The sequence below is a fragment of the Phyllobates terribilis genome, unplaced genomic scaffold (genome assembly GCF_046119375.1).
Source record: "Phyllobates terribilis strain yellow unplaced genomic scaffold, ASM4611937v1 Scaffold_1__5_contigs__length_1240528914, whole genome shotgun sequence".
Classification (NCBI taxonomy): Eukaryota; Metazoa; Chordata; class Amphibia; order Anura; family Dendrobatidae; genus Phyllobates; species Phyllobates terribilis.
In genome coordinates, this window is record NW_027362761.1 from 71147825 (window position 1) to 71171959 (window position 24135).

The window sequence follows — 24135 nt, forward strand, 5'->3', positions numbered from 1 at the left end:
CAATGATAAGGAAAGAATACAACCTGCATTTTGGCTGCAGAATAGGAGATCAGGACAAGAGTTGGGTTCTGCACATATGCTGCAATAGATGTGCATCACATATTACCTAGTAGTTGCATGAGAAGAGGCAATCTATGCCTTTTGCAGTCCCAGTGACTTGGAGAGAACCAAACGATCACATTACCAATTGCTATTTCTGCAAGGTGATCCCAGTTAGGAAAGGAGTTTATAGGAAGAAGTGGACTTTACAGTATCCAAATATTCCATCTACAATGCACCCAGTACCACATACAGAAGAACTGCCAGTTCTAAAAGCACCAGAAACATTTTCAGTCGAGTCAAGTGAGGAAGAAGAGGGCGCTTGGTGTCATTAAGCATCTTCCTCTCACGACCCAGACTTTCTGTCAGCAACCTCAACTGAACCACACCTTATAAACACAAAGTGAACTAATGATCTTGTTAGAGATTTTGATCTGCCCAAGAGTAAGGATGAGCTCTTAGGTTCCAGGCTACAGCAGTGGAATCTTCTAGCGGGCGAAGTTCAGATTTCTTTGTTCCGCAACCGTGATAAAGATCTTGCCCAATACTTCTTCATGGAGGCTGATCTTGTGGCATGCAACAACATCACCCCTTTAATGGAAGCTCTGAAGAGAAGTCAACAGCCTCCATTCCTCTGGATTTTCATCGATTCATCCAAAACAAGCCTAAAAGCTGTCTTGCTGCATAATGGCAATGTGCTACCTTCAATTCCAGTTGGTTATGCAGTCCACATAAAAGAAACCTATGACAACATGAAACAGCTGTTGAGGTGCCTGAACTACATTTATGACCCCTCTGTGGTGACTTAAAGGTGGTTGATCTCTTACTTGGTCTCCAGGCTGGATTCACAATGTACTGCTGCTTTCTGTGTGCGTGGGATAGTCGTACAAGAGAATATCGCTGCAATAAATGAGACTCGCATCTCCGACATTCACGTCAGCAAGGGAGTAAAAATGTCCTGCATCCGGCACTATTTTGTTACCACCATTGAATATCAAGTTGGGGCTAATGAAAAACGTTGTAAAGCCAATGGATAAAAATGCATCTTTCATCTTTAATGAAGCCACATTTTTTCCAGCAGGACTCCCTTTATTGGTAACCATGTTGTATAACAGTCTATAGCTGTGGTCACCACTAGTTATTCTGTACAGCACAGTGGACCAAACATGATAAAGACAGGATGTAACAAAGATTTAAGTTAGGAATTGTAGACACTAGGACACAAGCGAAACAAAAAGCAAAAAGGGTCACCAAAAAAAAAAAAAGGAGTTAGGAGGCCACAATGTTGGGGTTTTGTACAAGTGAAAAATGTTTCAATTTGAGTACAGGATGCAGTGTTTTCCTGAGCTTTGCCTTCATTACATATTAAGCATAGTGCAAGAAACATAAACTTATATTTGTCATTTGTAAAAGATCATGTTCCTTCCCATGCTATTGTTGGGAAAGCCATATAAACAACCAATTGCTGTGGAGGAATATTGTATTATTACGCGGTGACCACTGCACTAGAACAGGAACCAACTTTTACAGAGCGCCTTTCCTTTTAGAGAGGCATTTTCTTCATGACACAGGACATTCAAAAAGGGTCAAGAAATACTTGTGTTATAAATACCAATTATTTTAAATTTTTTTATGGGTGCTACCTATATTTTAAATGCATTCGGACAAAGCAGAAATGACAGAGTTGCTAGGCAGATTCCACACCAAAATCTTTGTCAGTTATTTTTCTGGTGCAGAATTATACGGTAGTTCTTGTTTCACATAGGCAAGGCTAAACCCACCCATACAGCTGCTTGTGAGAAGTCATTAATTATAGATCTTCAAGCATTACAACAAATGCATTGACAAGAAGTCGGGAGTGAATTCCCTATGTTCAATGAAAGAGGCATTGACTGAAAATAAGAAAGCCACTCTTTTAATACCACCATACACCTTTGGTTTTACCATGAAAGGAATGTTATACAAACATATGATACTGTTTAAAGGAAACATGACTTATTAATAGGTGAACAGTGTCCAACTCTGTAGGTCAAAGAAAGTAAAACCATTATGTATGTTGCAAATTAACAGGTATTAAAAGGGATTGTCCACTCTTGGACTTTTTTAACACTTAAATGCATGTATTTTTGGGCTAAAAAAAGTTTAATTTGCTTTTCATTAAAAAGTGTTTGCTTTCTATAACCTCTGTGACTTTGCCTATTGCTGGCTGCAGAATGAGTTAATTAAGAATCCGTCAGTCAGCCCGCTATTATGGCCTGACGTGAGTTTGCAACTCTTACACACGTGGTCAAAATTGTTGGTACCCCTCGTTTAATGAAAGAAAAACCCACAATGGTCACAGAAATAACTTGAATCTGACAAAAGTAATAATAAATTAAAAATCGGTGAAAATGAACAAATCAAAAGGTCCATAAAGACAACAATCATGATAGAAGAGAAAAGGGGCACTCCCCAAACTGTACCCATAAAATTGGAAGCATACAATTGTTCAAAATCTTTTAGCTTGCTTTAGCATAAAGATTTTCCATCCCTGGAACTAAGGGACAATCACATAGCATTATCCTTTCACCAAACTTTACAGTTGGTACAATGCAAGACTGCCAAACAGACAGAGAAGGGCAATTCGTCACTCACTCAACAGAAAACATTTTCACTGCTCTAAAGTCCAGTAAAGATGTGCTTTACACCACTGCATCCAATGCTTGGCACTGTGCTTGGTGATGTAATGTTTGCATGCAGCATCTCAACCATGGAAACCTATGCCATAAAGCACCTCGTGCAGTTTGTGCTGATGTTAATGCCAAAGGACCTTTGCCGACTCAACTGAAGCGTTCCAATGGGTTGGAAAGGTATGCACTTTACTTCTCAGCACTCGGTGACCCCACTCTAATTTTTATATTGTCTGTAATTCATGGCCGAGTTGCTATGGATCCTAAACGCTTCCACCTTTCTATAATAATACTCATAGTTGATTGTGGATTATTAAGGGAAGACGTTTTACAAACTGACTTGTTGCAATGGTGGCATCCTATTACAGGACTACGCTTAAATCACGCATTATATGAGGGGCGACGGGGATATCCTGCATGGGGCATTATATGGGGGGGGGGGGGGAAGAGTGACATCCTGCATGGGGCATTATGTTTGGGGAACAGCCTGCATGGAGCGTTACATGGGGGCCAGTATACTGTGTGGAGCGATTCGCTGGTTTCTGAGCTATTGTGCAATTTACAATAGATGTATCTCCTGTAATGTAAGAAGTGAAAACTTTGCATTGTACTAAATATATCTGCGGTATCTGTGTATCATGAATCGTGGTATGTGTTAAAGGGGCCCACTGAGACTCTTTCGCCCGGGGCCCAGAAAAACCTGGAGCCAGCCCTGTGCTAATCTTCTTGTCAACAGCGCAAGTGCAAGATTTCACTCAAAGAAGGAGCGGTGATTCCAGACACTAGGAGGGATGTCATGCAAAGTCCGTTTGGGGTGGGATTAGATAAACCCTCCTATACCAATTAGAGGGTTATATGGTCCCTCCAAATTTGTTTGGTTTGGCTGACATTAAAGTAATCTGTATGGCCACTTTACTTCCCGCAGAAAACAAGACAAATGAGACGGTTATAGCATCTCTACACACCCTTTCTATTTGCAAGGTTAAAACTAGGGTTATAAAGATAGTAAATGGCAAGATTATGGTGGCACACATTTCTGTTTCCATGACGGAGGCTACTGAATTTCAGGTATCCAGTAATATGCAACTAAGCTCTTTTCCCTCTTCAGCTTTTACCCAAATCTGTCCCAGGATGTGGTGTTGTGTCTTCATTATGACATCCAAGGTTTCCAATGCAGTACTGAGTATTGCCAATCCAAAATAGGGAACTTATTATTTCAGTTTCTTACCATGTCATTGTTGCAGGTTTTAAAAGTTTGCATCCATGCCAGAAATGTAGCTCTTTTGATTGTCAGACTAGGTTCTTCTAATTGCAAAAGTGTATTTTTCTTTTTACTTTAAAAACCTATAGGGCCGGCACAGGCAAAGTGTGATCCAAAGGCCACACATGGCCTTTTGGCTGTCCCAGTCCACTGACAGCAAAAGGACTGAAAACACACCACGAGGCCACCCTCCACCAACCATCTTGATTGCTCCAGTATCTACATCTTCAGGTGGAGCATGGATCTGTCGGCTCCGTCTGCCACCATTCTGACTGTGCGACAGACTCAGCACAGCAAGTGCAATGACATCACAAGATAGAGCCTGCTGACTGGAGCCTCAGTCTGCACACAGCAAAGACCGATGCAACACCAAATGGAACAGGGGAGAGGAGAGTAGTATTTTCTCATTTACTTGTAGGGGAATAAGTGAGACCATTATACTGTGTGTGGGGAGCTATGGGTGAGACCATTAGGTTGCATTCACACATTCAGTATTTGGTCAGTATTTTACATTAGTGATGGGCAGTCTGGCTCTTTTTGGTGATCTGGCTCCGCTCACCAAAAAGAGATGGATCTTTTGGATCCCTATTATATATGTGTTCACCATCACTGAACACATATTTAAGATGACGTTGATGCATCCGAAATGCCACCCACTTGCAATTAGACAATTAAAATCGATGAGTGGGCAGACTTTGGCCGGGTAGGCAGAGTTATGACCGTGATTTTACACCCAGTGAGAGCTATTCAGAGAATTTAGTGGCACTCACTGGGATGCCGGCTCCCATCGTTCCCAGCAGGGAGCCGGCTCTTTGTCTCGGTTTGTTCGCAACCGACACATCACTATTTTACATCAGTGTTTATAAGTCAAAACCAGGAGTGGGTGATAAATACAGAAGTGGTGACGTGTTTCTATTATACTTTTCCTCTGATTGTTCCTCTCCTGGCTTTGGCCTACAAATACTGAGGTAAAAAAACTCACCAAATACGGAACGTGTGAAAATGGCCTTATACTGAGTGTGGAAGGCCATCATACTGTGTGGGGGCAGCTGTTAATCAAGGTACAAGAGCTGAATAACGGAAGCAGTAGGATTTATAAACTTTATAAAAAGAAGTAAATTCTGTGGTTTTGATTTGCTCTTACTGACAATAAATGTTACAATAAGCTCTATCACATTAGCAGCGAGTCATCAGACTTAAATCTGCTCAATATTAATCAATAAAATCTATATTATAATGAGCAGAATTAATTTCAGCCTATTGGTTCAGTCCTCCACAACAACCATGGTCTCATGTGGTCCCTTAGGAAAATTAATTGCCCTCCCCTGCTATGTGACACTTACTTCTAAATGATCACTCCTCCTGTAACTGTTTAAACCACACGTGTCAAACTCCGGCCCTTGGGCCAAATCTGGCCCGCAGGGTGTTTATATTTGGACCCCGACACCAGAACCGCCACCCCTATGTGGGGCCCCATTGTTCTGTATGGAGGGCTATGCGGGGGCCCCATTGTTCTGTATGGAGGGCTATGCGGGACCCCCATTGTTCTGTATGGAGGGCTATGCGGGACCCCTTATTCTGTCTGTATGGAGGACTATGCGGGGACCCTTATTCTGTCTGTATGGAGGACTATGCGGGGCCCCTTATTCTGTCTGTATGGAGGACTATGCGGGGCCCCTTATTCTGTCTGTATGGAGGACTATGCGGGGCCCCTTATTCTGTCTGTATGGAGGACTATGCGGGGCCCCTTATTCTGTCTGTATGGAGGACTATGCGGGGCCCCTTATTCTGTCTGTATGGAGGACTATGCGGGGCCCCTTATTCTGTCTGTATGGAGGACTATGTAGGGCCCCTTATTCTGTCTGTATGGAGGACTATGTAGGGCCCCTTATTCTGTCTGTATGGAGGACTATGTAGGGCCCCTTATTCTGTATGGAAAATTATGTGGGGCCCCTAATTCTGTATGGAGGACTATGTGGGGCCCCTAATTCTGTATGTAATTATGCTATCAATAAAGGTATTATATATTTTTCTACTTATTGATGACCCAGTATCGCTCATTTCCGACCTTCGTGGTCAGCCCCCTTCTTCCTCGTATTTAATAAGTTGTCTGTATATGTCCCAGCTTAATTGTAAAGTGCTGCAGAATAGGTTGGTGTTATATAAATAAAAATCATTATTAATGACGGCAACTCAACTCATCATTAATATTATTTCCTTGAGAAAACACAAAAGACGATCATTTTACTGATCAACTCAGCCAGGGCACAATTCCTACTAGAGCCATGGTAATTGGTAGTAAACCATGTGACCTTGACCAAGTCACTTCACCTATGTGGTGAGCTGGCAGAGCAGCATGGTACAGTGCCGCTGATAATCCTCGGTGGCATGTCACTTGCTGACACAGCTCTGTATCTGACCCAATGGTGTTTATAGCAGAACAGCTCCTACTAATGAGATTAATAGCATAAACATAAGGCTGGTACAGTAACCTAACATGGAGTAAGAGCCTGGTACAGGGTGTGATTGGCATCTCCTGCCAGCCTTCCAATGCTGGCTCACTGAGGAAAAAGACATGGAAGGGATACAAGTAATGAAACATCCAAGGACTGGGCACACGAAGGGTGTGAGAGCAGACTACTGGGAGTAGCCACAGTACGCTCAGTGCATGGAGGAGACATTACACCGCCTGTGCTTGGTTTGCACAGTCATTTTTTGCTGACGGACGGCCTTTAACACAAGGGAGAGCAGACAAAGGCGCTGAGGGGGAGGAAAGCAGCCGAAATACGAGGGAAGCCAGGCAGCGCCATGCCGGGGACACATTCACACACGGTGAGCAGGGCAAAATGGAGGTTGGAAGGCGGGCACTGCAGCTGTCACCACAGACGGAGAGCACCGACAGCACGACACTCAACATGGAGAGCGGGAGTGAGGAGGAAGACGAGAGGACAACATGGCGATGTCTCCTCCTCTGACATTGCCGGATTAGCCCGCGGTAACAGAGCTGAGCGGGATGCAGCCGCCACCTTGGGACGGTTAATGTAGTTCCTTCTCTGGATGAGGGATTTAGCGCCTTCACTCTCCTCCCCCTCTGCTCTGCTGCGCTTTCCCGCCCGACTCGCTGAGGAGGAGGGGAACATGTCGCCCGGACACGCTGTACAGATGTGTAGTCTCTTCTGCTCTATTACATAGTCGGTAACTACACCGAGTACGGTGAGGGCACAAGCCGGTCACAGCCTGCACTGTAATGGCACGAGCTCCACTATGGGCACTGCCAGTGTGCACAGCAGGGCCACGCTGGGTGATACACAATGGGAGCGTCCAGCCGGGGAACAGCCCCACGGAGGGCACCGGCCGTGCACACCACACGTCTGCCATGTTTCCTCACGGTCGTGTCCCTTAGTGTCATGGAGTCACGTGACGGCATGTATAGAATTGTCCGTCGGCAGCAACTTTCCAGCGGACTTTCCGTCCACCCGTGTGCGCGGTCACCGTGCGTGTCCCTGACTGACTAACCGCGGAGTGTTTCTCTGGAGAGCCATAACTGGACGACCTCCCCTCACAACTCCGCCATAAAGTGCGGCATCCCCGGCTCACCATCACTTAGGACGGTCAGGTAATGCCCAACATGGCAGCTGAAGAGCGTGTGAAGGAGTAGATGAGGGGAAAATAAGAGGAACTTAAAACTTTTAACCCTTCCATGTAAAGCTAGTTTTCCATCCCTGATCACCTTCCTGGCTATCAGTATGAAGGGGAATCACATAGGCGCAAAGTTTAGCATGGCCAATGGAAAAGGCGGTGTAATGTGGCGGAGTGCCAGGCACTTGTATAGTTAGTGAAGTGGAGGTGCTGGGGAGCCCATGTGGGGCCATGCTGGGGAGCCCATGTGGGGCCATGCTGGGGAGCCCATGTGGGGCCATGCTGGGGAGCCCATGTGGGGCCATGCTGGGGTGTGAGCAGCCGCCTGGCCGCCCTGACAGGGGGAATAGCTAGCGCTGCTTACATCAGCCGGCGTCCTGTTCCGGAGCTCCAGGTGAATCCTCTTTTTCATGTCCATCTTCTCGCTCGTCTCTCCAGTCGTTCGTCCCTCGCTCTCTTGTCTATGGCTCTGTGATAGATCTGTCTCCCCCCGTCCTGGCTGGCTTTTCTAGATGATCCAGCCGAGAAATAAAAGTTTCACAGGGAGGGGGGCGGGAGGCTGCACAGCAAAAAAGAGCAGTTCGAGGTGTCCTTAATGGAGGCAGAGAATCTGAGCGCTCTCTGTATAGGAAACGTGTGGAAGCTGCCGAGACCAAACGCCAAGTTACTCACAAGAGCGAGGAGGGAAAAAAAAAAAGCCGTTGACACTACTGCCTCTCGCGGTCACAGGGGGGTATTGCAGGCTGAGCAAGCAAATGCTGCAGCAAACGGCAGAAAGCGACACCAGAAAAAACAGGCTAGAGCGAGGAAGACGGCGTTTCTAGAAGGGTCACATCGCGCCTTTTACTGGCCCATCTGATCTTCATAGCTGTAGCACGAGATTATTGCGTTTACAAGCCGAGGCTAAGGAGTGGCTCAGAGACCCTGCCTTACAATTTCACGTTTCTGTGGTCTTTCTAGGAGAAGATTAGGATTATATAATAAATCTACTAGAAGTTTAGTAAAGCAGGCTGTCAGGGCATGCTTCCATGCCCAGGTGGGTTACTGGCTGCCAGTACTTTAGTGCAATGTGATGATCATCAACCAGCATGTCTACTGTAGTGCTCCGCCAGTGATAGCATTGCCATCACCACTCCTATATAATAATAATCACTTATGAGACCCTTTTAAAACATCAGGACATGGCCTGCAGCTTCCCTAATATGCGGATTTGAGTTTCTGCTTTATTTTTAAATGCAAAAATTGAGACAAAAGGGTCCCGAGACCTGTCACAGGTGGCCTCTGCTATCTTTAAAACGGCTTGATGGGAGGGGTCTTGGTTGCAACTGTACAACACTGATAATATAGGACATGTCAGCAAGCCTGGTATCAGTTTCCGAATGGTAAGTGTACACAGTTTTGGGAGGCAGACAAAAAAATGACTATATCATTGATCTAAGGGGTTACCTTTCTCCTTGTGGAGAGTGACAAGCCAGTCATCAAGAGTGATCTCTACCCAATCATATAAGAAATATATGGTATAGGAATCAGTTTGTCTCTGGTATGTCGATTTAACTGTTTCTGAGTAATTTAAAAATTCTATACATTAAAATAAAAATCTTAAAAATATTTACATGTATGTAATTTTTTGTGTGTGTAGTAGTAATAATGAGTCATATTGGTATTGTCTTGTGTCTGAGTGCCATTTTCTCATCAGGATACAGATTAGTAATTGTTTATATTAATTGTCACATCAGAAGGTCTGAGTGTTAATAATTGAGAATTCTGAGTGTAATCCTGTTCACACGTGGCATTTTTGTTGAGTGGTTTTGTTTTAAGCAGGGTATTTGGTGTATGAAACACGCAGTGTTTTACAGTACCTGCACAATCAATAAGATTTTTTAAATCTCATGCATACGCTTTTTTTTCGCTTGTATTTTGAGCCCTGCCATGTTTTTTTTCCCTAGACACAGCATGTCAACTCTGGCTATGTTCACACGTTGTGTTTTTTAATTCATTTTTCAGCTGTGTCTTACAGTACCAGCAAAGTCCTATGAGATTTCAGAAATCTCATACACACAGCTTGGTTTTTTGTCCTCAGTATTTTGTCAAATACCTTGGTTTTTGCAAAATGCAGCATGTTACTGTTAGCGTTTTTGCAAGGTTTTTCACCCATTGGTTTTGGGTAGTGCAAAAAATGTTGCAAATATGCAGGTATCAGGTTTTGCTGCATTTATGGTGCCAAAACCTGAGGAAGTTGAATAAGGTTTTTTTTTTTTTTGCACTAAACTTTATCAGCATGCTCAAGAGACAAATGTACAGTGACAAAAATTCAGCAAAAAACCGAGGAAAACCTGCTTTTTATTTTAAGCAGCTTATTTACTGCCAAGAGAGCAAATTTTGCCTATGGAAAAAAAACGCAACGTGTGAATATAACCTTTCAGTGTTTTTACAGCACTTTTCATCCATTCAGTTAAATGAGTTAAATTAAAGGACATGGGACAATGCGCTGCTGAGAATGAAGATTTTTTTTAGGAAAACCAAAAGATTATTTCATCCAAAAAATTAGCGGTTTGCTTGTTCGTTGGGTGATCATCAGCTTGTTTACCCTGCATGGTTATCAGGATGCAAGAGTTTCCCTATATCGTGCAGTGTACATGCAACTTTAGTTAACTGTGTTGGATTTTTTTTTTAGATTATTTTTTGATGCTGTGCTGTACAATGGACAATGTTTGCTATTTTGTAAGGAGACCCTAACCAGATTCCAGAGAAACGCTTGCAAAAAAGATCAGTCTGGGCAGAACTGATAAGAACTTGTTCTGTCCAGTGTAGTTCATAAGGAATATAGTACATGACACATTCCTGCATTATTCTAGTAGAATACAGCTGAGTATATACACAAATCCTGGTGTATGTACAAGCCAATGCACAATTAATACATGTGTATGTGTGTGTGTATATATGTTTACTAGAGTTCATCAATATAAAATGCAAATTAAAAATGAATTTCACAAAAAAAAAATTGTCTCCCCGAGTCCTGTAGCTATATGACAACATAAAATATGGTTAAATAAAATGCGCAGAAAAAAATATCAAGCCAGGCCATATAGTATATTAACCTGTCAAAATGATAGTGCATGTACGGCACATACCACATGTAATGTGGCTTATTCACATTATGCTTCTGTAAGGGAGAGTTTTTATCTCGTTCTTTTCACTGTTAAGCACTCGCTCGGGTTCGATGAATACACTAAAAACTGTATTCCGACTTTTCCCTTATTCATTTGAGTGTAAAATAAGAAACTTTACAATTCGTTCAGCTAATTGTTTAATTTACTTTATGTAAGCTATAAGACTCTGGAGGATTGTCGTTTTGTAAAACATCTGGCTTTTCTTAAGACACTGTCTGAAAAGGCTACTCGTAGATGTACATGTATGCATATATGGCACTATATCAGACTCAATAATATTCATTTAGGTTGTAGATTGAGGCACAGATTAATTTACCAGCCTTTATCAGGGATGTAACAATCGTGATTGCAGAGGATGTGACCGCGATCAGACCCACGTAGGAGGGGGCCTGCTGGCGCTTATTTCAGCTGGATGTTATTCTGAGGAGGCACATTCAGCTGAAATGCATGGCGGCGCAGAGACTCACCTGCTCCCTGCACTGCAATACACGCTGTCAGCCAATCAAAGGCAGGCAGCTGTCGTTGGCGTGCCCATCCAGGCACTTTGACGTTGGCTTCCAGCGTTTGCCCCAGCTATAGAAGAGGATGCTGCGTGTCATGTGAGCAATGGAAGGTAAGGTTTTTTTTTTATTATTTTTTAAATGTATTGGAAAATTGCAGCAAAACTGACAACATTGTTACTGGAAGGATGTAGGATGGGAGATGTTATTCAAGAAAGAGCCCAAAATAGAAGACATTAAACCAGGAAGGGGCCCAGGATGAGGGACACTATACCAGGATGGGGAAATTATTACTGTAAGAGGCCCAGGATGTAGGAAATTATACCAGGATGAGGCACGTTAAAGCTCCCGGAATTGGGGACATTATACCACGAAGGGGCCCAGGATGGGCAACATTATACCAGGAAGGAGCTCAGGATAGGTGATATTTACATTAAGGGGTTCAGGATGGGGGGCATTAATACAGGAAGGGGCCCAGAATGGGAGACATTATTACAGGAGGGGGCCAAGGGTGGAGGACATTATTACATTGGGGCGAACACATATTGTATGTCTTTATAGGATATAGAACGCTACAAGGGTCCATACATTAACCAATATGCAGCTAGGAGCTCAGGTCCAAATTTTGAACCAGGGCCCATTGGACTCATTCTACTGGTTCATATGTTACATTCAATTGCAAGTACAGCATCTTAGCAGTTGGCAGGGTTCTGCTAACCCAATAACTCCTAACAATATGCACTGTTAGTACGCCTGTTAGGCTCTGAGATGCAATGACATGCAAGATGACAAGCAATAATATAGTATTGCAGTGTATTATGCAAGAGATGGCATGTTCAAGTGACGTAGTGAGACTAAAAGAAAAAAGCAAAAATAAATATATAACCATACACACAGCTCTGTCAATAGAAAAAAAATGAAAATGTTCTGGGTCTATGAATGCAGCAACACACATTTTTTTGTTCTTATTGATGTTTTTTTTATTGTGCAAAATGTAGTAAAAAGAAAACAAAAAATAATTGTTATCTACTTTGCTTTTTGCTGCCTTTTTTGTGATGAGAATATCATATTTGTCCCCAAATGATATAGACTAAACAAACCCTCACACAGGTTTAACAGAAAAATTAAAAAATATATAGCTCTCAGAATATGTCAACAAAATAACCTAGGGATTTATTTTAAACAAATGTATTTATTAACCCCTTCATGACCTATACGTCCTGGTCGGGAAGGGGTTCCTGACATATGACGTACAGTTATGTCATGGCGATTGTGCTGGCACAGAAGCTATGCCTGCATGATCACTGCTGGGGTCTAGGCTTAAGTCATAGCCGAGCTCTGGCTGTCACAACCCGCACTGCCTCCGCCTGTTTAACCCCCCTAAATGCCATGATCAATAGCGATCGCAGCATTAGAAGGCTAGTACAGGCAGGAGCTCCCTCGCCTACAAGATCAGCACTGCCGTGATGTACATAAGCTGCCGATGATAGTCATGGCAACCTGAGGTCAAATGACGACCTCCGGGTCTGCTAGCTATGGTGACCTGTTTAGACCATGCCAGGAGCATGGTTTAAAAGGAGTTCTGTCAGTGTAACACTGACAGCTATAATGCATTACAATTAGGGTTGAGCGAGTATGTTCTGTCCGAGTATGTTCGGGCAAATAGACATTCCTCCCATGTAGTAAAACTGTTAAACAGTTGCAAATCATGCACACGGGAGCGATTTAACCTTATCACCGAGCAGCTGTAAATACTCGGAGCTCGGCCCGAGCATACTCGGCGAAAGGGTTAATAGAACATACTCGCTCAACACTAATTACAATGCATTATATCAGTGATGAGATTAATAAAAGTTAAAGTCTCATAAAGGGACTAAGTAAAAAAAAATTTGTAAAAATATTTTTAAAAAATCACAAAATAAAGAAAAAATATTATACGAGTAAATGTATATTTATGTAAAAAAAAAAAGTACACATTTTGTATCACCGAGTCCAGAACGACCTGATCTATAAAACTCTACAAAACTATGCTTTTTCATCATACCTGCCAAAAAAGTGGATTGAAATGCAATCAAAAAGTCAAATGTAGATAGAAATGGTAGAGCTGAAAACGTCATCTTGTCCTGCAAAAAACAAGCGACCTTACAGCTGTCAGCAGAAAAATAAAAAAAGCTATAGCCCTCAGAATTCTTTTCTTGTAAAAGCGACAAAACATAAAAAACAATCTTACTAACCCGAAGAATAAAGCTGCCTTATCACTTTTACGACATGGTGAACGGCATAAAAAAAAATAACCAAAAAACAATTCCTCAATTGCTGTTTTTTGCTTATTTTACCTCCCAAAAGTCGGAATAGAAAGCATTCAAAAACGTTATGTGCCCATAAATGGTACCAATAAAAACTTCAAATCATCCTGCTGGAAACAAGCCCTCACATCACTCTGTCGGCACAAATGTATAAAAATATATTTAAAAATTATACTCTCAAAATATGGAGATACAAAAACTTTTTTTTTTTTTTTTTTACAAAAAAAAAGTGTTTGATAGTAGCAAAACATAAACAAACTATATAAATCTAGTATTGCTGTAATCGCACTGACCCAACTAATAAAGCTGTCTAATCACTTATACCGCACAAGAAATGGAGTAGGAGTAAAAACTAAATAGAACTAATTTTTGACCTGCTGTTGATTTGTTTATTCTGCCTCCCAAAGATCGCAGTAAAGTTCAGCTCACATTTATCCTGCACTCTATGCTGAGCGCTTACATCAGGGAGTCCGTGTAAAACTCTGAAATACATGATTCAGACGGAACCCCTCGTAGAAGATTCCTTATAATGAGGCAGATGGAGACACTGTGGAGGCATTCTGGCCTATGATCCAGTGGTGTCTGTCTTTTTAGGCGTGCCACAGTTTTGTGCACCTCTGAAAAGAAGGACACTGCTGAACAGAGGTCAGACAGAGTCCAGAGTAACTTTGCTGCCTCGTTATAGTGAATTGATCCCTCTGGGAAGAGCAGAATTCCCCCCCTCAAGTGACCCCATTTTGGAAATTATACCCCTTTGGGAATTTATATACAGGTGTAGTGACGATTTTGACTCCATGTGTGTTTTCCAAAAACAAGCAGCAGTGGATGTTGCTGAGTGAAGATTGCAAACTGCCGTTGTAGTGCCCTGTATGTTGTAGTGCCCAGTACATTATGCCCAGCTTTTGCTTCTGGAGACATGCACTGGTAAATTAAGCGGGCTTTCATTGCTACAGAAATTCCAAACATGTGAATGCTAAATGTGGTTTAGGCACACTGTGGGGCTCAGAAGGGAGGGGGGCATTTGGATTTGGGAGTGCAAAATTGACGGATTTCTTTTGGGGGGCGAGGAGCCATAGTGCTTTTCCAGACCCTTTGCGCTACCAGTAGCATGGAAACCCCCTATATTTCTGTTGACAGATGACAGACCTGAATAAAGACTTGCTTTTTTTGTGGATTGAGTTGAAGCTTTTTTTGAGAACATTTTACAAAACATTTTGGATCACATTTTCCTGTGCTCTACTCTGAGCACTTACGTCGGGTTTTCCATCTAAATCTCTGAATCATGTGATTCAGATTAAACTCCTGAGGGGTATAATTTTCAAAATGGGGTCACTTGAGGAAGGATTCTGCTTTTCTGGCACTTGGGGGCTCTGTATATAGAGTCCACAATCTATTCTCCAAAAATTTGTTCTGCAAGAGTCAAATAGTGCTCTTTCCCTCCCGAATATCGCTGTGTGGCTAAGCAGTAGGGCTAGAACAAGGTATTTTGATGTTCTAGCCACATGGAGCAAATGGTGCGCCCCTCCCCCAAGCAAAGGAATGGGTCAGAGACTAAGGTAACAGGACACCTAGTGCACCCCCGCCCATGGGTAACATAACAAGCTCCAACGACCACACCCACTAGAATAGTTATTTTTTTCAATTTCAAAGTTAAATATAGAATCATTCATTGTTTGCGAACCATTTACACAGTATGACGGACACAGTGATATTCATCCCTGACGTTCTATATTTTATAATGTCCGCCACAGCACCTCATATAATGTCCCTCATATCATGTGCCTCCGCAGCCCCTCATATCAGGTCCTCCTGCCGCCCCTCATATCAGGTCCCCCCGCAGCCCGTCATATCAGTCACTTTGCGGAATGTCTGCGGCCGGATGAAAGAGCCAGGCGGCCACAGGCATTCTGCAACATAATTTCATTTTTTGGAAACTGCCCCCCCCCCCTCAGGTAGGCAGGAGGTAGTCCCCCAGGCATCCTGACCCTGATAAGCAGTACCATACAGCCACAAATAGATTATTGCTTCTCTTAGTAGAAATTGTATGCCAAATTTTGGTCCCATTTCCACGTGAAAATGTAAAATCTGGGGCGAAAACTAAATTTTTAGTGGTAAAAATGTGATTTTTTTTTCTTCATTGCCCTAAGGTACAAAATTCTGTGACACATCCATGGTGTCAATATGATCACTGCACCCTTAGACTAATTCATTAAGAGGTGTAGTTTGTAAAATGGGGTCACTTACGAGGGGTTCTGCTGCTCTGGCACCTCAGGGGCTCTTCCAGTGGGTCGTGGCACCTGAAAACAGCAAAATGTGTACTATAATATGGAGCTCCTTCCCTTCTGAGCTTTCCACTGTGCCAGAAAAGTAGTTCCTGATGACATGTAGAGTATTGGCGCACTCAGGAGAACAAAATATGCGGTCCTTTTTTTCCTATTAGCCCTTAGAAACATTAAAAACTTGGGGTGCTTCTTCCCTTCTAGCTTTGCCATGTGTCTTAAAAGTAGTTTTCCACCACATATGGCGTACTCTGGAGAAATTGCGTAACAAATTGTGCTGTTCATTTTCGCCTATTATCCCTTTTGAAAATTAAAAATTTGGGGCCAATGCAACATTTTAGCGGTATAAAAGGTAATTTTCGATTTCATCAGCCCAATGTTATACAATTCTGTGAATCGCCTGAGGGTTAAAAGTGCTCACTACAACCCTAGTTGAATTCCTCAAGAGCTGTAGTTTACAAAATGAGGTCACTTATAGGGGTTTCTGCTGTTTTGGCATGTCAGGGGCTCTTCAAATGTGACATGGCATCCGCAATCTATTCCAGCCAATTGGTCCATTTTCTCCGGTTACCCTTATGAAAATGAAAAATTTGGGGATAAAGCAACATTTTTGTGGGAAAAATGTGATGTTTTATTTTCACGGCTCAAGGTTATAAAATTCCGTGCAGCACCTGTGGGTTCAAGGTGCTCAACACACCCTTAGATAAATTCCTTGATGGGTGAGTTTCCAAAATGGGGTCACTTGTGGGGTGTTCCACTGTTTAGGCATGTCAGGGGCTCTGCAAGTGTGACATGGTGTCTGCTATCTATTCCAGCCAATTTTGTGCTTCAAAAGTCAAATGGTGCTCCTTCCCTTCCGAGCCCTGCTGTGTGCCCAAACAGTAGTTTTCCACCACATATTGGGTATTGTTGTATTCAGAAGAAAATACACAACAAATTGTATCGTCCATTTTCTCCTGTTATCCATGTGAAAATGCAAAATTTGGGGCTAAGGCAATATTTTATGGGAAAAAGTAACATTTTAATTTTTTCCCTTCCACATTGCCATAATTCCTGCTAAGCCCTTAAAGGGTTAATAAACTTCTTGAATGTGGTTTTGAGCACTTTGAGGGGTATGGTTTTTAGAATTGTGTAATTTTTGGTACTTCTAGATTCCTAACAAAAACAAAAAATGATGTATGAAAAGTTATGCTGATGTGAAGTAGACATGTGGGAATTGTTATTTAATAACTATTTTATGTGGTATAACTATCTGGTTTAACCCCTTAACGACCTATGACATGATTACACGTCATAGGTCGCCTCTCCCTCTTTGGTGTGGGCATCGGCGCTAAGCCCGTAATTTTTACCAGCATATAACAGCTGATCTAATCAGCTGTCATGTGCCCCTAACAGCCGCGGGTGGACTCGCGATCCACCGACGGCTGTTAAGTAGTGAAATGCCGCTGTCAATCTCTGACAGTGGCATTTAACTTAAGCAAACCAGATGCGCGTCATTAGCTCCGCCCATCGGTGCCCCAAGAAGAATAATTGCGGGGGCGCCGATGGGTTGGCATGACAACCCGGGGTCTGCAGGAGGCCACTGTGGTTGTCATTGCCGAACTGCTATTAGCGCCTCTCATAGCAGTTGAGCTCAGTTGAGTGCTCATAGCAGATGAGCATTTTTGGTACACATATGTGTAGCACAAGCAATCAGATAATTAATTGCAGCTTCAAGTCTCCTAGGAGACTATTGAAGCATGTGAAAAGTAAAAAAAAAAAAAAAAAGTTTTAAAATATATAAAAGTTCAAATCACCCCCCTTTTACCCCATTCAAAATAAAACAAAAAAAAATCAAAAATACACATATTTGGTATCGCCGAGTTCAGAATCGCCCTATCAATACATAAAAATAATTAATCTGATCGGTAAACAACGTAATGAGAAAATTAATCAAAACGGAAGAATTGCTTTTTTTGGTCATAACAACATTGCAATAAAATCATCAAAACATTGTATCTATCCTAAAATGGTATAAATAAAAATGTCAGCTCGCGCACAAAAAATAAGCCCTCACCCAGATCCCGAAAAATGGAGACGCTATGGGTGTCAGAAAATGGTGCCATTTTTTTTTTTGACAAACTTTGGATTTTTTTTCACCACTTAAATAAAAAAGAACCTTTAAATGTTTGGTATCTTCAAACTCGTAATGACATGGAGAATCAGGTCAGTTTTAGAATTTAGTGAACATGGTTAAAAAAAAAAAAACTATTTTGGAATTGTACTTTTTTTGAAATTTCACCGCACTTGGAATTTTTTTCCCATTTTCCAGTACATGATATGCTGTCGTTCAAAAGTACAACTCGTCCCGCAAAAACAAGCCCTCACATGGCCATATTGCCGGAAAAATAAAAAAGTTATAGCTCTAAAAAGAAGGGGAGCAAGAAAACAAAACGGAAAAACCCACGGTCCTTAAGGGGTTAGGGCATAAAAATTCAAATTTTGAATATTGCCAAATTTTTTATTTTTGTTGTCAAATTTTTGATATTTTCATAAATAAACGCAATGCATATCGACCAAAATGTACCACTAACATGAAGTACAAAATGTAATGAAAAAACAGTCTCAGAATCACTGGGATATGTTGAAGAGCTCCAGAGTTATTACCACATAAAGTGACACTTGTCAGAATTGAAAAAATTGGCCTGGTCAGGAAGGTGAAAACAGGCTGTGGGAGGTGAAGGAGTTAAAGCTTTTGCACAAAATTGTATGTCATGATTATCTTATTGGTGCTGTTAGGGTATGTGCACGCAATCAGTAAACGCTGCGGACTGGACGCAGCGCACTTGCGCTGCGTGCAAACCGCAGCATTCTACATTACAAACAAAGTGGATGGGATTTCAAGAAATTCCATGTCCACTATGCGTCTCCGTGCACCTGCGGATCACCCACGAACATGCGACGCATCTTTCCAGACCGCAGCATGTCAATTTTTCTTGTGGAGTCGCTAGTCTCCGCAAGAGAAATTAGATCAGTACAATTTATTGATTGCGGTGAATCCGCATGGTTCAATGAACACATGTGGATTCACCTGCGTGCAGCACTTTGGACGCAGCATGACGTATGCTGCATTCAAAGTGCTGACAGTACTGACCGTGTGCACATAGCCTTACTGTCCCTGAAAAATCAAATAAGGAATGCAAATAGTAAACAAATCCAGTTTTTGGCTAGAAACTGTGAAATGTCCAATTCTTCCCACCATATTTGCTTTTGACTACAGCGTTTGAGGGATGAAAGAATTGTCTTATATTTGTTCATCTGTAGCACAGCACTCTGCTTTCTGACTTCCTTCTTGCAGGAGGACAGTGGGCTCCTGAAAATTGACAGTTCAGACCAGCGGCATGGTTGAGGCTGTGGCCTAAACATCACACTCTCCAATACTGCTATCAGAGGCAACTTTGTGCAGCATCGGAGGAGCAGAGGGACACTAAACCTGAACAAATCCTGTGATATAGTCAGCTTCAAAGATATGCTTGCAAGCTGTATAGCAAACAATTTGCAAACGTGCTCCTTGCCTAGGAAACCGGCCACTGCAGAGGTGTCTTGTAACCTAGGCAATAAGTAGTGACGAGTGAGCTTGCTCCTTGCCTAGGAAACCGGCCACTGCAGATGTGTCTTGTAACCTCGGCAATAAGTAGTGACGAGCGAGCGTGCTCGCTACTTCTCGGTACTCCCTGTGCATCTTACTGCTCGAGATGCTCAGCGAGTATTTCCGGGATGTTCGGGCAGGAGCTCAGGTCCCTGCCCTGCATGTTTGGCGCTCTTTAGAGAGCCAATAAATCTCCATCTGAACTAACAGTCCTTCTGAGGACTAATCCAGCTGCATATATTCAGTGGTGATACCAGGAGTTAGACAAGCAGAGATTGTGAACACTATACAGCACAATAGTGTCCATTGCACGTTCTGTTTTCTTCTGCTGTTGCAGATATCCGTAGACATAGCCCCAGATATCAGGGGGCAGGGCTATTTTTTTATCTTAATCCTGATTATTTTCTAAAACAGTAAGGCTGTGTGCCCACGTAGCGTTTTTCAAGCGTTTATGCTGCGGAATTTCCGCAGCGGAAACGCTTGTTAAACGCTAGGTAATCCGCACCCCATGGTCCCCAAGGGGATGCCGCATGTTCTATGCACATGCTGCGGATTTTTCCGCAGCGTTTATGCTGCGTACAAAAATCCGCAGCATGTCATTTAATTTTGCGGAAGCGCAGCGGAACTCCCGCCATTGACTTGCATTGAGACGCATAGAAACCGCGACTGTACATTTGTACAAGCGGCTTCTATGCGTCTCTATGTGCGGATGGTGCCCAGTTCTGGAGGAGAGGAGACTCTCATCCAGACCTGGGTACCATTGTACCTGTAAAAAAATAATAAAATAACAAATAAAGTTTATATTCACCTGTCCGGCGGCTTGTCTCTGAATGCCGGCATCGCTTGAGGACCTGCGGTGACGTCACAGTCATGTGACCGCAGGCCCTTCACCGCTCTGTCTCGCGAGATGCCGGCAGCCAGGAACCAGACAGTAACGAGCGCTGCAGCCACGCCGGGGCCTCCGGGGTGAGTATAGCTTTATTTGTTTTAATTTTTACGGTTCACACTGTATAAATCCATGCTGTTTGCATGGATTTATACAGTGTGACCTAGTTGTCAAGCACTTTCCAAGTGATGCTATCGCCTGGAAAGCGCTTGTCAATCTGCATGCAGAAACGCATGTGGATCCGCATGTATTCTGCAGGAAAAACGCATGCACAATCTGCATGCGTTTTTTTCTGCCAGGGAGATGCAGAAATTTTCTGCTTCATTTCTGCATTGTGGGCACATAGCCTAATAGAGTCCAACATTTTACTGCTCCATTTGCTTTTTAGCACAGCAGAATACAGCCAGATCTTTTTCATCATCAGACGTGATCCCATATTACAGCGATAAAAATCCCGAAATTTGTAGTGAACGTGGAAAATATTGTCCTCCATTTACAGTTTGTAGAAGTGTGTCAGTGAAGCTATTCACACGTGGTCGCTGGCAATAATAGGAAACTACAAGCCCGCTATTTAAAACCGTGGGCATCCATCAGACGTATCACATATAACAGCGAAACAAATTCAGCCATTTGTAGCAACCATGCAAAACATTATCCTCCTTTTAAAAGTGGCAAGGTGCGTGGCAAGGGACGGGGAAGTAGATGTGATGGTGATAGTGCATGCAGAGGTCGAGGCCGTGGGCAAGCTGAAATTGTACCACAGCAAGCACCCATATGATGTCGCCCTACCTTCCTGTCTCAATTACTAGGGGACCACAGCACACTACTATTGAACCCAGAGCAGTATCAAAAGGTTGTTGGTTGGATAGTAGATAATGCTTCCAGTCACTTTGCCACCACCACTACCCTGTCTTCTACACGGTCAAGTCTCAGTAGCCTTGAGTCTTGACCACATATTCGTCACCCTGATCATCCTTCCTTCCACCATGTCGGAGACAACTGATCCCACACTTGGACACTCCGAAGAGCTGTTCACTTTTTCATGTATAGATTGGGGCCTCTTGCCCGGCCAGCTTCAAGCGGGGCAAGAGGAGAACGCGTGTAGCGATGCCCAAATATTTGAGAAGGCAACGGTGGGAAAGTGCAATTACTGTCGCAAGAGATGGATGATCATGAGACACAATTGCCAGAAACTCAGGAGGAGGACCAGGGTGCGGAAGTGGAAGACGAGGTGGTGGACGATGAAGTCACTGACCCAACCTGGCAAAGTGACATGCAGAGCGAGGACAGCAGCACACAGGGGGAGGGAGGCGTAGCACCACAACAGATAGGAACAAGCAGTGTGGTGGCCACAGACACAAGGGGGGCAACCATTCCCTGGAACACCAACACGACGGAAGTTGGCAGCAGGTCTTCCCGAGTCTAGTTTTTTAAAAACTCTGCAGATAACCCCAAAAAGGCCATTTGCACCATCTGCCAGGCCAGCATCAGTAGGGATAGCAAAACTAGCAGCCTGACCACCACCAGAATGCTCAGGCACATGACAGCAAAGCACCGGACTAGGTGGGCCAAACGCCAGGGTCCAGAAACCGTGTCTGTCGGTGACACCACTGCTCGTTCTGCTGTTGTGTGTGCACGCCAATCCCCTGTCTAAGGTGCATGTGAAGATGCCTCCCTCCCTGCACCTTTCGTTGCACACTTGCAACTACCACCATCAGCAACCACGTCCTTGTCCTCCTAAATTTAGGCAGCCATTGCAGTCACTGCATACGCAATAACTGTATAGCAGAACCGCTCCTTTCTAATTGAAACATGTTGTTACGGAGGCCCTCCTCTATGTGTCTTTAATGTGTCTTTAATTTGGTATTGGGGTCTTTCCTACATTTAGGCAGCCGTTGCAGTCACTGCATATGCAATAACTGTATAACAGAAACTCTCCTTTCAAATAGGAACATGTTGTTACTGAGACCTACCTCTACGTGTCTTCAAATTGGTATTGGGGTATTTCACAAATTTAGGTAGCCCATGCAGTCACTGCATGGACATTACCACTATAAGAAACCCATTTCTTTATAATGGGAACATTTTTTTTTTACTGAGGCCCTCCACTGTCTCTTCAAAGGGGTATTGTGGTGTGCGTCCAAATTTTTGGCAGCCCTTGCAGTCACTGCATACGCAATAACAGTATAGGAGACCCACTCTTTAATAATGGGGACAACAAAGCATAGCCGGCTGATGGCCCTCTAACAATAGTAAGGGCCGCTTGATGGCCCTATAAAACTAGGCTTTGTGACTTTCAGAGTCCCTCCTTCATAAATGAAACAAGATGTGTCTGATCATGTCTCACACACCACATGGGAAGATAAGGTAGTAAAATGTTAAAATGACATTTACTGGTAAATGTATTTTTCACTGTTGAAAGCAATGCAAAAGTGCAAAAACGCATCAAAAACGCTACGTGTCAACATAGCCCAAGGTGTGGAGGATCATTTTTGTTTTTTGCTATTTATTTTGCCTTATATACAAGTCATTACCCTGACAAGGATGTTCCTTAACATTTTTCCCAGGAAAATATATTTTGGTTCCGTATTTGTATGTTTTATTGTGAGCCCGTAAAAGTGGCGTAATACTCTGACCACATTGTTCACAGCAGTGACCTAGGAATCAGAGATGCTTCCAGGGGTCTTCCCCATGCTGTTCCCATGTCATTTCAACACTAAAATGGCCCCCTGCAGACCTCCGAGGGGGTGTCCGCCGCCAAAAAAATGCTCAAGTTTTGCATTCCAATTTGCTCGACTCGAACAATGAGTACTCGACCATTTTAGTGCTCTCTCATCACTAGCAATAAGCTGTAAACTATGAGATTAAACATCTCTCCTTCTCTACTCCAGAATACATAAAATGTTTAAAGGGGTTGTCCATTGCACAGGCAACACCTTCTGAATCTCTATGCTTCCTTACCAATCAAATAACACTTATACTCAACTCCGATGCCGGCGCTGTTCCAGTAATGTCAGCACGAGTTCTCCTAGAGCCACATATTATGTCACACGATCCCTGCTTTCAATCACTGGTGGCTCCACTCTACTCTCTTACTGACGTAATTGACATCCAGAGGAAGTGAGAGAGCTGCAGCAGCTGTTATGTCCTCCGGATGTCTTGATTGGTTCAAAGGAGGGAGCGTGAAGCCACCGATAATTGGCTGCATGGATTGCGTGACATAACAATGTCAAATGAGCCCCAGGACACCAGTGCCGATACCGCTGGAATGGCACAGACACCGCAGGTGAGTACAAATATTATCTTATTGTGGGGAGGATAGGGATTCAGAAGTGGTTGTCTGAGTAGTGAACAACCCCTTTAATAAACTTCAAAAGGGACAAAGATCACAGGTTTATTGTTACATTCCTTCCCTGAAGTGGGAAAACAAGCACTATTAACGTACCACTTATTCCTGTCTACAACAAACCCAGATGGAACCTTATAAAAGGGAACCTGTCACCATAAATAACGCTGTTAACCTGCAGATATGCAGTTAATCTGCAGGTTAACATCGTTATTATGCTGCCCGGCGCCTGCACGCAGCCGAATGCAGCGGGGAGATAATTAACTTTATTCTCCCCGCCAGCATTTGGATTCATTTATAGGGGCAGGGGCGCTGCAGGTTCAGTCATCGCTCTGAGAATACAGAGCGGCCACTGTAACTGCGCCCTGGCCCTGACTCTCTGCCAGCCGTAATGCAGAGCCAGTGTCAGTCA

General features: G+C 43.2%; 1 protein-coding gene and 1 long non-coding RNA gene across 4 annotated transcripts in view; one reads left to right on the top strand and one right to left on the bottom strand.

Annotated features, from left to right (window-relative positions):
* Nucleotides 1–8307, bottom strand: part of ANP32B (acidic nuclear phosphoprotein 32 family member B) — a 41299-nt gene extending 32992 nt beyond the window's left edge. For 2 of the 3 annotated variants that reach the window (XM_073664222.1, XM_073664205.1), the window contains exon 1: nucleotides 7973–8307. In XM_073664222.1, the coding sequence (XP_073520323.1) occupies nucleotides 7973–8026 (54 nt within the window). In that variant the 5' untranslated portion in view covers nucleotides 8027–8307. The remainder of the gene's footprint in view (nucleotides 1–7972) is intronic. The other variant, XM_073664213.1, reaches the window with a different exon arrangement.
* LOC141206654 (uncharacterized) overlaps nucleotides 2774–24135 on the top strand; it is a 200704-nt gene continuing 179342 nt past the window's right edge. The window contains exon 1 of the long non-coding RNA XR_012277252.1: nucleotides 2774–2888. This is a non-coding gene — a long non-coding RNA (uncharacterized lncRNA). The remainder of the gene's footprint in view (nucleotides 2889–24135) is intronic.